This window comes from Aquarana catesbeiana, linkage group LG02 (genome assembly GCF_042186555.1).
Source record: "Aquarana catesbeiana isolate 2022-GZ linkage group LG02, ASM4218655v1, whole genome shotgun sequence".
Taxonomy (NCBI): Eukaryota; Metazoa; Chordata; class Amphibia; order Anura; family Ranidae; genus Aquarana; species Aquarana catesbeiana.
Window position 1 is genome coordinate 713380659 of NC_133325.1, and position 15105 is coordinate 713395763.

The 15105-nt window shown below is 42.4% G+C and overlaps 1 protein-coding gene across 3 annotated transcripts in view; it reads right to left on the reverse strand.

Annotated features, from left to right (window-relative positions):
• Positions 1-11896: 11896 nt before the first annotated feature.
• Positions 11897-15105, reverse strand: part of NSUN3 (NOP2/Sun RNA methyltransferase 3) — a 187938-nt gene continuing 184729 nt past the window's right edge. For all 3 annotated transcript variants that reach the window (XM_073616996.1, XM_073616995.1, XM_073616997.1), the window contains one exon: positions 11897-12164. In XM_073616996.1, the coding sequence (XP_073473097.1) occupies positions 11906-12164 (259 nt within the window). In that variant the 3' untranslated portion in view covers positions 11897-11905. The remainder of the gene's footprint in view (positions 12165-15105) is intronic.

Genomic DNA, 15105 nt, shown 5'->3' on the forward strand with positions numbered 1-15105 from the left:
ATATTCATAGAGACCAGTGGGGTTTATCCCTGGACGGCAAGGTACAGATCAGATTAGAAGGACCATTGACATTATTTCACTTTTACAGTCTCATTGGGATGGAGGCCCCTCTCAAAACGGATTTCTCTTATCAATTGACCTGCATAAGGCTTTTGATTCTATAGACTGGACATACTTGTTTGACATCCTACAAAAATGGGGCTTTGGGCCTTACTGCCTAAATCTGATTCGTTCCCTGTACTCAAATCCGACGGCGCAGGTACACCTGATGGGTAGGTACTCCACTTCATTCCCTATAGGCAGGGGCACTAGACAAGGGTGTCCATTATCCCCCCTCCTATTTGCGATAGCTATAGAAACCCTAGCCATAGCTATTAGATCAAACCCAGACATTAAGGGGGTACAATGCGGAGGTCAGGAACACAAATGTGCTCTCTATGCAGATGACCTTATAATGTATATTACTTCCCCACTAATCTCTGTTCTGTGAATATATAAAGTACTCACCGCATTTAGTGCAGTTTCAGGTTTGAAGGTCAATATGGGTGAATCTACCGCGCTAAACATCTCAGTACCTGCCGACCTTCTCTCCCAACTTGCTAGCAACTTTGACTTCCCTTGGGCACAGAAGTCCATTCGATATCTTGGAGTTAATCTCACAGCGAACATCAGTAACCTCTTCAAAACAAATTATCCACCCATGTTATGTAAATGCAGGGGGGAGCTGGATAAATGGGCTAGGTGTGGTCTATCCTGACTGGAAAGGGTACACAATGTTAAAATGACACTTCTCCCACGCCTCCTGTATTTATTCCGCTCTCTCCCTATCCCAATCAAGAAAAGTTTCCTCCGCAAACTACAGTCGGATATTATACGCTTTGTTTGGGGAAAGAAGGGATATAGGTGCCCGTCCAACATCCTGTTGCACCTAAAATCCCAGGGCGGACTTGGACTACCTGATCTTTGGGGCTTTTACCAGGCAGCACAGCTAGCCCAATTATCAATGATCTTTTCTAAGGGTCCAAAACCGGACTGGCTCGCCATGGAAAGAAGAGCTGCACCTCATCACACCCTTGACTACCATTTATGGTGTGACCCCAAATTCAGACCAGCCATTATGGCTCCCACTCTTTCGCACTCCATATCACTCAGTACCAAAATATTCAGGCAAACTGCCCTGACCTCCCCTATGAAACCTCTTTCATATATTTTCCATAATCCCAAATTTCCCCCGGGAGTAGATATAAAAACATTTAAATGGTGGACTGATATAGGCCTCTACCGCATAGGACACTTCTTCACTCCAACAGGTCCAATAACTTTATCTTACTGTCGGAAGACTCTCGACATGCCGGACTCTGAAAAATTCAGATTCACACAAATTTCACATTTTCTACACATCATTTGGCGCAACAATTCGAATTCTCCTTCCATAACCCCCTACGAACACTGGTGCTCGAATATCCAGGACCAAAAAGGGGGCATTTCCCTGATCTACTCGGCGCTTATGACAAAATCGGACAAACCATTTTATACTAAGTCCTGGGAGGAGGATACAGGCCGGACGTGGACCTCAACAGAATGGTACAGATATTGGATTCGCTCATTTAAAGGTATCTGCAATATCTCTCTTATAGAAGCCAGCATAAAGGTTATCTCAAGGTGGTATTATGTCCCAACCAAGTTGGCTGTGATGTTCCCTGGATCATCCCCCCTATGCTTCAGGGATTGTGAGCTTGAGGGTTCAATGATTCACATTTGGTGGGCATTCCCTCGAATTAGAACCTTTTGGCAGAAAATTTTCCGAATTATCAGTATCTTATTTAAAACGCCTGTGTACCCCAACATACATTATGCTCTCCTCAATCAGAATATACCGGGTTTGCCTAAACAGGCACAAGTTCTCTCCTTTTTTATTTAGTTAGGAGCTAAGATCACCATTGCTAAGTTTTGGAAAAAACCCATGGTACCCCTCAAGAGTTGTATTAGGAAAATATCATGGATTATGTCTCAGGAGTATTTAGTATCTAAACTCAATGACAAAGTGGGGAGATTTATGTCCACCTGGGAGCCATGGGCTTCTTTTCAGATCATTAACCTCTTGCCGGGAATGACAGCAGGAGGAAACATTTACACCCTACCCCCCTGACCCAACCTCACCCTACTAACTCTCCCTACTTTCCCTCATCCTTTCTTCCTTTCCTACGTTTACTTTCTTCCTTCTTAGGGACTCTCTTGTCCCTAGCTTTCTGGTAATATACAGGGTTTTACAATTCTCCCTTAGGGGAAATCACTGGTAAACCTTACGTATCCGCTGGAGGCCCATTACCCCTCCCGCAACTAATAGTTATCCCCCACCCTTTGGATGGCACTGCAATTAGGATTGCACCACCTGTTTTGCCTTCCGCTATTTTTACAGCAACAATCTCTAAGGTCTGGGAAATGGACTTGGGGGGGGGTCTCCGCACACGCCTACAGAAAGTTCCCATTGGGGAGGCGTGGGCTTGACACCCTGGCTAATTCATCCCGGGATTTAGGGGGGCAGAGGAGGACCCCAAGCATAACTCATGCACCCACATAGGTTTTTTTTTCTTGTTTCCCTTTCTTTGGTTTAAGTTGAAAATTTTCAGTGAAGTGTTATAATCAAATATAGCTTGAAAATTTACTTCCACGCACCTTCTCAACTTCTCTTACGGTTTTGTTTGTTGTATATGATCTGTAAGATTGCTTTGTCTAAATAAACATGCTCATATACTGTACTTATTATAAAAACAATAAAAATATTTGAAAAAAAAAATCAGCAGAGCTTCTCCTCATTTCAGATCTTCCCCTAATTTCAGATCTTCCCCTCATTTCAGATCTAACGCGACTGAACTTCCAAGTGCAATTGCAGTGCAAAGTGGATTTGCCTTTAGTAAATCAACCCCAAATGTGTTCTCTGTTATATTTTTATTTCAAAGCACTGAAATGCAAAATTACTTTTTCATATGATATTGTTTTTTTGTTTGGAAAAAATATAGAAAACTAATAAAGCAATACATGAAATCTGAAATATGCCTTCTGCACCATTCACGGTTTTGTAGAGTCAGTTATGTTACAATAAATGGTGAAATTGCACCAGCGCACTGTTTAGGAGTGATTTTCATCCATTCCCCCCAGACATATTTCCCCAGGCTGTTCATGTTAGGTAAATTACATGTGCATACCATTCCAACTCCCATATGATATTTTAGATTTTGGTATGAAATCTCAGGGTTACATATTATGCCCCCTTTGCTCCTACCCCCCACCCCCACCCCTTCCCTCCCCTTACCCCATCCCGGCTCTGGCTGCTGTTTTCAGCTGCACCAATGCTGAAAGAATAATGACAAGTAGGATTTCTTTACAAATTTGTCATTACCTGAGATTTCAGTCAACCCTCATAAAACTTTTGTGATAAACTAAGTTCACTGTCAGAGTGGTCACATGATCGAAAACTAATCCTGCATGATAGCAATGTCTTCTCGGGACAAAAGCCATTTTCAGCAGCTCAGTCTTTGCACGCTCCTGGGACATAAACATTGCCCGCCCAGTGATGTATATGTAGGGCGTGTGAGCATTAAAGTACAGCTTTTTTGCTGCCGCACATGTGTTACTGCAGCGTAAAAGCTGAACTGTAAACAAGTATATAAAAGATAGAATAAATGCAGCTGTGTATTTATCGTTGCATAATCAAATTTATTGTTTACTGCAAGCAGTGTAAGTACTTGAATTTGGCTTGATATCATCCTCTAGCAGCCCCTGTTCAGCAGAACTGAGACTTGGAGAGGGAGAAGCAGCACATGAAGCCAATCAGGTCATGTGCTAACAAGGAACACGCTGTTGCTGATAAAAACTGACTGCGAAGTTCAATGTTTTGTTGCTTCTCTTTCACTGTCCAGTCAGAGAATGGGGAGGGACAAGGCCTGTGAATATTCCTTAAAGTGATTGTAATGCCCTGTACACGCAACCGGTTTTGCTGTCGTAATAAACTCTGAAGGTTTTTACGATGGAGTTCCGACGAAATTCCGCTCAAGCTGTCTTGCATACACACAGTCACACCAAATTCCGACCGCCCAGAACGCGGTGACGTACAACACGTACCACGGGACTAGAAAACAGAAGTTCAATAACCAGTAGCCAACAGCTTCCGTCTCGTACTTGCTTCAGAGCATGCGTTGTTATTGGTGCTTCGGAACAGCATAGAGACGAGCGTTTTTTCCGATAATATAGAACATATTCTCTATCTAAGTCCGTCTGAAATTTCGACATAAAAAGTCCGATGGGGCATACACACAGACGGAATATACAATGAAAAGCTCCCATCGGACTCTTTCTGGTGGAAATTCCGCTCGTGTGCACACTGCATTAGGGTTCTTTTTTTTTTTAAATAACCAACATATCATACTTACCTCCTCTGAGCAGCTCCTTTTGCACAGAGTGGCCCCGAACCTTGTCTTCTGAGGTCCCTCGGCAGCTCTTGCGGCTCCTCCCCACATCAGATAAACCCCTTGGAGAAGTGCTCTCCCGAGGGGGTTACCTTGCGGGTGCGCTCCCGAGTCCAGCATTCAGCGTCCATAGCCGCCAAATGTATAGCTCAGCCCCGCCCCCCACGTCATTGGTTTTGAGTGACAGCAGCGGGACCCAATGGTTGCGCTGCTATCAATCTATCCAATCAAGAGCAGAGAACCCCAGGCAGAGAGACAGCGCATCCCCGTCGGGTCAAGTTCCAGGGCTCAGGTAAGTAAAATGAAGGGGCTGGGGGGGGGGGGCGGTCACCGCCAGGTGTTTTTTCACCTTAATGCATAGGATGCATTAAGGTGAAAAAACACGAAGGTTTACTACCCCTTTAACTGAAGTAGAGAAGAAAAAATAGGTCTCCTGCCCTAGCAGACAGAGCTGTACTGTGTGGCAAAGCTGTTTAAATCTCAAAACTGGATGGACAGAAATACACATTTCTTGGCAGATAATACAGCTCCCATATATGTATTTCATCTGTATATTTAGCTGTTTGCCCGGAGTTCAGCTTAAATTTGTATTACTTTATATCTTTTTTGACATTATCTGTAATCTTCATTTTCACGGCTGACCTTTAGTTGTTCAACCTGAATAATAAGAATAATTTTTGGGAAAATGTCTCAGTTATTTTCGCAATTTAACTAGTTCCAAACCGCCCACTGTGGATATAAGTTGCTACGTTAAATACTGTTGTTATGGCAACAGCTAGCTGCCATAACCCCGGTATATTTATCCACAGCCAGCGATCCTCTTTCACATAAAAGTGGTCTCAGCAGCGGATTGGCCACAAGATCACTTTTATAGACGATGGAAGAGGCGGAAAATGATCGGATCCAATGGATGGATGGGCAGGAAGTCAAGTGAGGCAAGATGGCCCCCACTCGACTCTATGCCATTGGAGGACCGTCAAACGTCACTTCCGCCCTCCGACCTTAAAGGGTCCATTTTTTTTCTCTTATTGCTTTTAAGTGTAAATGTGAAATCTGAGGTCTTTTTGACCCCAGATCTCACATTAAAGAGGCCATGTCCTGCTTATTTCTATACAAGGAATGTTTACATTCTTTGTAATAGGAATAAAAGTGATCGTTTTTTTTTTTTTTAACCTTCCTGACGGTATGATTATGTCAGATTTTTGATGCTCAAATTCTCAAATTACACTGTTTTGCATGGAAATTTGGCGCTTTATTATTATTATTATTATACAGGATTTATATAGCGCCAACAGTTTACACAGCGCTTTACATGCTTTATATTGCAGGCCTGTAATTCTTAGGAATAACTCACTTAAATCTGTCCAAACAAGAGTCTAGTAGACATCTCGGGTGTGATAAAGTTTGAAACACAAAATCATAAATTATAATATAATAAATAACTATAAATAATTATAATAAATAATAATATAATAATAATAAAAATTATTCAATAATGTAATCAAATCAAAGACACTGAAATGTGCTCAGTTGCAGAATTGTCGCTATCATTACTTTCAGTGTTTGATGACTGATTTCCCCACAAATCACTATCGCTCAATTCTGCATGTGATTCTAATTTATTATCGCTGTTTTCTAGCTGGTCTAAAACCACTTTTGATGTAAAGGGACACTTTTTGGTTGCTATGGACAATCTCCAGTTTCCAGGCAGAAAGAACAGTATTTATAATATAAAACTGCATGCAGGACACAGGACAAACCACTAGGGACAAAAGGGATGTGAAATTATTTGATACAGTAATGTAATCTGTAAGATTACAGTGTACTGTATGTATTATGTGTATTTAACTTTATGAATTTGGCGCCGTGCTCCGTCCCCGTGCGCCACAGCGCTCGCAGGGAACAGAGCTCGGCACTGTGATAGATCCGGCGGAGGACACAGCTCGCACACACAGCGAGGAGACATCGCAGGATCCTGCGGACAAGGTAAGTAACTTTGCCTGGATCCTGCGATGCGATCCCAAGTGTATCTCGGGGTTACCGCTTTGGTACTGAAAATTCACCCCGAGCCACACTCAGGAATACCGCTAAGGAGGTTAAAGGGACAGTGTCAAAATAAAAAAGTAAAATAAATAAGGAAAAGAATAAAAAAATTGAAAGTGCCCCGTCCCTCCAAGCTCGCACGCAGAAGCGAACGCATACGCATGTCATGCCCACATATGTAAACAGGGTTCAAACCACATATGTGAGGTATCGCCGCGATCGTTATAGCGACAGCATTAATTGTAGCACTAGAACTCCTCTGTAACTCTAAACTGGTAACCTGTAGAAATTTTTAAAGCGTCACCTATGAAGATTTTTAGTACCGAAGTTTGTCACCATTCCACGAGCGTACGCAATTTTAAAGCATGACATGTTAGGTATCAATTTACTCGTCGTAACATCATCTTTCACATTATAAAAAAAAAATCGGGCTAACTTTGCGGTTTTTCTTTTTTTTTAATCTAAAAAAGTGTATCTTTTCCCCAAAAAATGAATTTGTAGGACCTCTGTGCAAATACTGTGTACTGTGTGACAAATTATTGCAACAATCTCCATTGTATTCTCTAGGATCTCTGCTAAAATATACATATATAATGTTTGGGGGTTCTAAGTAATTTTCTAGCAAAAAATACTGATTTTAACTTGTAAACAACAAGTGTCAGAAATAGGCTAGGTCCTTAAAGTGGTTGTAAACCCTTACAATCCACTTTTTACTACAGGTAAGCCTATAAGGCTTACCTATAGCTACCCCAGATATCTCCTAAAGCTGCGTGGTTTAGGAGATATCCCCTATATCAGCATGTGCCAATGTAATCGGCACATGTGTACTGAAGCAATGGCTCGTTCGTGCCGTTGCTTCAGTTAATGTGTTGTTACCTGCGGCTCCCACGCTGTGCATGCTACGGCCAATCACAGCGCCGGAGCCCGCGATACCCGGAAGAAACTCTGGGAGCGATGTCGCCGGCCGGAGCTGTGTACTGGGACCACTGCGGGGGCTTCAATCTAAGGTATTTCATAATGAGCTAGTATGCTACGCATACTAGCTCATTATGCCCTTGTTTTGCAGGGGTTTTTTTTGTGGGTTTACGATCCCTTTAAAGGGGTGTTGTTAACCCCTCGCCGTTTTTCACCTTAATGCATTCTATGCATTAAGGTGAAAATCCTCCCGTGCTGCAGCAGTGCCCCTGAGCCCCCCTTATACTTACCTGAGCCCTGTAATTCCCATGACGGGAACAAGCACACCAGCTCCGGCCGATGTCTCATGTTCTGATTGGATAGATTGATAGCAGTGCAGCTATTGGCTCCCGCTGCTGTCAATCACATCCAATGACGCAGGCGCCGGGGGCGGAGCCAAGTCCTGCTATCTGTGTCTACGGATGCAGCAGCAGGACACGGGAGCACGCCCGCACGGGTGTCCCATCAGAGAGCGCTTCTCTGACTAGACACTCGAGCCAGGTGCACCGCAGAGGGACCCCAGAAGAGGAGGATCCGGGCCAAAACCAACTGCACAGCGGAGGTAAGTATGACATATTTGTTTTTTTTAAACTGAACCTTTACAACCCCTTTAAGTAGTTAAAGTGTATTTTCACACAGCATACCTAAAAATAATATTTAAAAAAATATTTGTTTGGAACCGTCTTCTGGGCAGAGCTACTCTGAACAATTTCAAAGTGTGTCTCTTCCCAAAGACGGGGGATTCACTGAGCTTTTCCTCATTACTGTACAATACAAGAAGCCCAGCTTCTAGGTCTTTAACCCTTTGTTAGTACAGACAGTGATCAAATCTTGTTTTCAACTAATAATAGAATCCACTAGCACAGTAGAGACAGGGTTAATTATGATAAACATAAACTTCCTGATCCCTCATAACCATTACACAGAAAGGAAAAGTAAGCAGGATTTTCAGTCCTTGAGTTTTTGGAAAAGAGCATTTAGAAATGTGAACAATGAAATATTTTTTTTCAAGTGATGCTAAGGGCCCTTTCACACTGAGGCGGTTTGCATAATAGCGCCTGCAAACCGACCCGAAAGAGCCGCTGCTTTGTCTCCAGTGTGAAAGCCCCAAGGGCTTTCACACTGGAGCGGTGCGCTAGCAGGACGGGAAAAAAAGTCCTGCTAGCAGCATCTTTGGAGTGGTGAAGGAGCGGAGTGTATACCGCTCCTTCACCGCTCCTGCCCATTGAAATCAATGGGACAGCGCGGCTATACCGCTGGCAAAGTGCCTCTGCAGAGGTGCTTTGCGGTGGTTTTCAACCATTTCTCGGCCGCTAGCGGGGGTAAAACCGCCCCGCTAGCGGCCGAATACCGACGGTAAAGCGCCGCTTACAATAGCGGCGCTTTACCGCCAATGCCGCCCCAGTGTGAAAGGGCCTTAAGTGTTATCCTGATTTGGCTGCAAAAGGGGAAATGTAACCGAGTGATAATTTGTGAACATTCAAATAAAACAAAAACAAAAAATAACAAACATGTCATACTTACCGGCTTTGTGCAATGATTTTGCACAGAGCAGCACTAATCCTCCTCTTCACACGCTGGGCTCCTCTGCCCACCTGCCGACTGCCCCCATAGCATGCTGAGGAAGGGGACCAGTCCTCTGAAACGATTCAGTTGGTTTTGTCATCAGGTTGGACCTATGAGGTTGGAGGGCGGACTTCTGGTTTTTGAATTTATGATAAGCTATTATCCTATTTTGGTTTGCGAGTATAAATATTTCTGGACTAGCGACGTACTCGTACGTCACTGGACTTTAGATGGTTATACTGGGATGATGCCTGCAGCCATGGGCATCATCCTGGTACCATTTTTTAGAGCCGGCGGTCGGATCTCTTGTAAATGTAATACCAGTGGCTATCTAGCGGTTGGACTGCTTTTACAAGCAGTGGGAGAGGACGTCCTCTTCCACAGCTTGCTTGGGCTCTCCCATATGTTGGCTCTACGGAGAGCTGAACAAACCCAGAATCAGCTTAGATTGGCTCTCGCTATGGTAACCCAGAAGCGATGAACTGACATCACTTCCGGTTTACCCGGTTGTCAACGGTACCATTTAAAAAAAATCGAAAGCATTTAAAACCACAGATCTTGATGTTTTGAAAGCTTTTAAGGGCAGAGGAGCGATTTGGGGTCTTATAACCCCCAGACCTCTCCATAAAGATTACCTATCACATGCCTATTGCTGTCACAAGGATATTTACATTCCTTGTGACAGCAATACAGGTGAATACATACAAATGAAAACAACAGTTTGAAAAAATGAAAAAATAAAATAAATCAATAATTAAAAAGAAAATTTAAATTGCCGCCGTCCCCCCGTGCTCGCGCGCAAAAGAAGCATGTATTGGTCCCGCATGCTCGCAAACAGCGATCTTCCCACACATGTGAGGCATCACCACGAACATCAGGTCATGGGCAGTAATTCTAGCACTAGACCTCCCCTAACCATCTAAAGTGGTAACCTGTAAAGGATTTTAATGTTTTGCCTATGGATCGTAAAATGTATATAGTTTGTCACCGTTGCACGGGCATGCGCAATTTTAACGCATGACATGTTTGATATCTATTTACTCGACGTAACATCATCTTTTATATTTTACAAAAAAATTGGGTTATGGATTGTGGTTTTTTTTGCATTAAAATTCCAAAAAGTGTATGTTTTTTCCCAACAAACTGCATTTAAAAAAACGCTGCACAAATACTGTGTGACAAAAAAATTGCGACTGCCATTTTATTCTCCAGGGCCTCTGCTTTAAAAGTGCCAGAAAAGGCCTTGTCTGGAAGTGAATAATTTGTATCCGTTATCTTTTAAAAGAGTGTGCGGGATAATGTGCCCTTTTGTCTTTTGGTTGTGGACACTCGTGCATGCTCGCTCCCAAGCCAAGCCAAGCCGGCCTGGCCCTGTCCCTTCCTTACTGGCTGTGATTGACAGCAGCAGGAACTAATGAGCCTGAGCCAATGAGGAGGGAGCCTCTGCTCCTGTGCACATTGCTGGATCGAGATTAGGAGGAGGTAGGTGATCTGTATATGTGGGAGGAGGAGGAAGGTGATCTCTCCCATTTAACCTTTTTGTTTTTAGTTTCATTTTTATTGATTTTTTTATTTAAATATACAATTTTTGGGGAAAAGTAGATTTTTTTGGAAATGCTTATTGGTCATGGTTCATGTACTATATCTGAATAAAATTACATTGTTTTTATGATACAGGATGTTTATGGAGCCTGAAGGGGGAGAATTCATATGTATTTTTATATACAAAAATGATCTATCTTTTTTTAAATGCATTTTTTTTACTAGTTTGTAACTTGGAGATCAATTTATCTCAGACCACAAGAGGGCACCTTCTAACTTCAAATTGTGCTATTTTTCCTATAATGTGGTCTGTATGCATTATTTACAGCTAACACCTAGAGGAAGTGATAGGGATTTTTATAACATGTTACAGACTGATTTTCATTTTTTTTCTACCTATTATGTTGTTTATTTAATGTGATGGCATAAGTGTAATTTTACTATTATTCACATGATGGCAGCGGTTGACTGCTGCGGCCTCTTTACTGGGTAGTTGTGTTAAATATATTGCAGCTTTTTTGTGCTGCCGATTGTCCAATTATAACGGATCCTCTTCACTCAGGCTCTGTATATAGTGACATGGCTGAGGCATGTGTACGCGCCCCTGATGACATCACCTTTGACGAAACGCACATGGCGGAGCCACATACACATGAAGAACCTGTATTCATTTCTGGCATTTTTTTCATGCGGTCTTGCATGTTTTAATGATGTAAGTGCAATACTTTACAATTATTAAGGTGGTGTTAAAATATTACAGACTTATCAACAGCAGAGGTACACATACATTATATATATATATTATAATATATATTTCTCATACTCACCTTGGAGATGCACTGATTAATACGTGTCAGAGTGTATTTTTGGACATTTTTTCACATTGGTACTTTATTGCTGAAAATGTTGCACGAACGATTATCACTTTTTTTTATGAATTTAGCAAAATATATGCGCTGCACTTTTGTTTTATGTTATTTGATGTTCTGGGTATCATAAGTAGTGTTCAGCAGCTATCACATGTTTAAATCACTAGCAGAGATGTTTTTCCTTTTTTTTCTAAAGTATAAGAGGGGGCTGGGGGAGCTGCATACTGAGAAAGTATTATGTTTTAAACCTTCTGCCTTTAGAACCACTTTAAGAAAATCCATTGCAAACACTTGTCCCTCAGAAATTATTGAATCCTACATTGGAATAAGTGACTCCTGAATTCTATCCTAATTATCCATCCCAGGCTTCTGTAAAATATATCAACTAATCGACCAAACAAAAGGAGAACCATCTCTTGAAAAATAGTAATCACTAAGTAAAATAACACACAAATATGGCTAGAACTATATTTTTATTAATTTAGATACAAACATGGGGCCCCAGGATTTTCCTTTATCAGGCAAAACTAGAAGTCCATGGAGGACCTGTTCAGCGAACCTAAATTCATTAGATAATGTTTTGCCCAGGTGACTCAGGTCCACGGGGGTAACATCACTACAGGAGTTCAGGACATCAGAAATGACATCGCTGTTTTCTGCTTTGGAGAGAGTGCATGTAGAATACACCAGCGTTCCTCCGGGTCTAAGGGCATTGATTGCAGACCTGCGTACAATTAGAAACAAAAGCAAATAAATAACAAAGCTTTATTTGAAGGAAAGATTGCCCTGTCTGCAAAAGTCAGCAACTTTATTTAGTTATATAATGGTTAGGCGTTCCCTTTAGCAGCTGATGACCTTGCATTATTACAAACTATATGGACCCCTCTGATCTCCTGAGGAAGCAACTGGCGAAACATGTCAAGATAGAAGACTGCACCCCTATGCATCACCGAATATGTAATACAACTGTCAAAAGGACTGGCTGCAGTAATATGACATGTTTGTTAAAAGAGAAGCATAGACAAAGATTTTTTGGCCACACTTCTCTTATGGGTCTCAGGAATGCACTTACTTGCGCTCTCTTATGACCCAGATTTAGCCGACAGCGGGCTAAAGTCCACCTTGGGCTGATGTCACAGAGCCACACCAGGCTCTAGAAGGAGCTCAACCATTTTCTTGGGATCCACCCAGGTGCCTGATCAGCAGCTGGCACAGCTGCTGAGAGCCTGAGCCAGCTCCTCCCACCCCCTCACCAGCCCGCTACCCCAGTGAGAGCTGGAGGGCAGAGAGGGGTGACTGACAGTCTGCTAACAATGGTCAGAGAACTGAGAGATCAGTGGTCCTGTAATCGCTCAGTTCTCAGGCTTAGAGCCAGCGGAGGACAGCTGCAGCATCACACCAATCCTGCAGCATGGAGGTTAGCATGTGCGTTTGTTTTTTAATCAATCCCAAACTTCTCCTTTAGGGCCAGTTCACACCAGAACATGGTGCTGGAAACAATAAAGGGGTTCTAGAGGCAGAAGGTTTTTTATCTTAATGCATTCTATGCATTAAGATAAAAAACCTTCTATGTGCAGCAGCCCCCTTAGCCCACCAATACTTATCTGAGCACTATCTCGATCCAGTGATGTTGCACCAGAGATTCCACTGTCTGGGACTCTACCACCTGAATGGCTGGGACACAGCAGTGGTGCCATCAGCTCCTGCTGCTGTCAATAAACTTTAGTGAGCCAATGAAGACTGAGAGGGGCAGGGCAGAACCATGGCTCCGTGTATGAATGGACACACAGAGCAGTGGCTTGGGTGCCCCCACAGCAAGCTGCCTTCTCTAGGGGCACTCGGCAGGTGGGAGGGGCCAGGAGAGCTGGCAAAAGAATAGGATCGGGGAGGATCGGGGAGGATCGGTGCAAAACCACTGCACAGAGCAGGTAAGTAGAACATTTCTTTTTTTTTGTTGTTTAAAAATAACAAACAAGACTTTAAAATTACTTTAAGAGCATCAATAAAAATCAAATTTAATTTAAAAGTGGCTTTGTAAAACGCCTGTATCTTTTTAAAAACCCCTTTTGAAACATTTGTTTCTATCCTTGGTACATTCTTAAACGCAAAACCATTAGGCGACTAAATATTGTAATGTTGGTGAACAAACGACAGTAATTATCCGTCATTAACCTTAAAGAATAGGTTTTGTTTGTTTGGTCAAATCGCACAATTATTACATCACTTCCTAATGTCATCATTAAGCTGAAGCTGGTACTAACACAAAGAGAAACTGCAGCCAATTAAATGTAATGCTTGTTTTGCACATTATCTGGTGGGTTATAAAATCAATGTAGAGTGCAAGAATCAGAAAGTTCAGTCTAATAGCAGACACTTTCAAAAATAGCTTGTTATGAGCCCTTTTGAAAATGCTTAATGCCTGGCTGTCATAAACCTCTTTCATTACTGTCATCTACGAATCTAGTGATGTTGTGGTGGCTCACTAAAGCCTCTTTCACACAGGTGGCAATATCAGGCAGTTGAGCCACAGTTTTACTGCTTCCCGACTGCCCACTTAAAGCCTACGCTACAGCTGGAGGGGCTGTTCACATGGTGCTCCTGTGATAGCTTGTGTTAGGCAAATTTATTGCGGTATGTCCAGTTTTCACCTCTCAAACTCGCCCATTCAAGTAAATAAGGTCCCGTGCTTGCAGAACATTAGTTCCTATTTCTAATTTGCCATTAAGCAAAAAAAAGAAGAAGAAAAAAACATGTATTCAGGAGGCGACAGTGGATCACTTTTTAGAGAATAAACAAGTATGAACATAGCCCGACTGATTAGCTAGTAAAACTACATTCTCACTGGTGATTTGGCTCAGTGCAAATGACAGTGGCAGGAATCTGCCAGACAGCCATGGATAGCTGCAGGTGCCGTTGACCTGTCATCAGCAGATTCCTATGACGGTCATTCGCACCGGGCCAAATTGCCTTAACCTCCCTGGCAGTATGATTATTTCAGATTTTTGCGTCTCAAAGCAGTACAGTTATTATTTGGCGTTTTATATTGTAGGCCTGTAATTCTTAGCAATAACACACTTAAATCTGTCCACCAAGAGTCTGGTAGATATCCCGGGTATGATGAAGTTTGAAACACAAAATCATAAATTATAATATAATAAATAAATATAAATAATTCTAAAAAATGATAATATAATAATAATAATAATGATAAAATAAATTTCCCCACAATTCACTATCACTCAATTCTGCAAGTATTCTAATTTACTATCACTGTTTCCTAGCTGGTCTAAAACCACTTTTGACGTAAAGGGACATTTTTTGGTTGCTATGGACAATCTCCAGTTTCCAGGCAGAAAGAACAGTATACAGTACATCATATAAAAATGCATGCAGGGCACTGGACAAAGCATTGGGGACAAAAGGGATGTGAAATGATTCCATACAGTACTGTAATCTTTAAGATTACAGTGTACTGTATGTGTATGTGTTATGAATTTTCACTTTTTTGAATTTGCTGCCAGGCTCCGCCCCCATGCGTCATGACGCTCGCAGGGAACGGAGCCTGGCACAGCGAGGCTTCGGGCAGAGGACAGAGCCCGCGGACACAGCGGGGGGACATCGCAGGATCCTGGGGACAAGGTAAGTATACCGCCCCAGGATCCTGA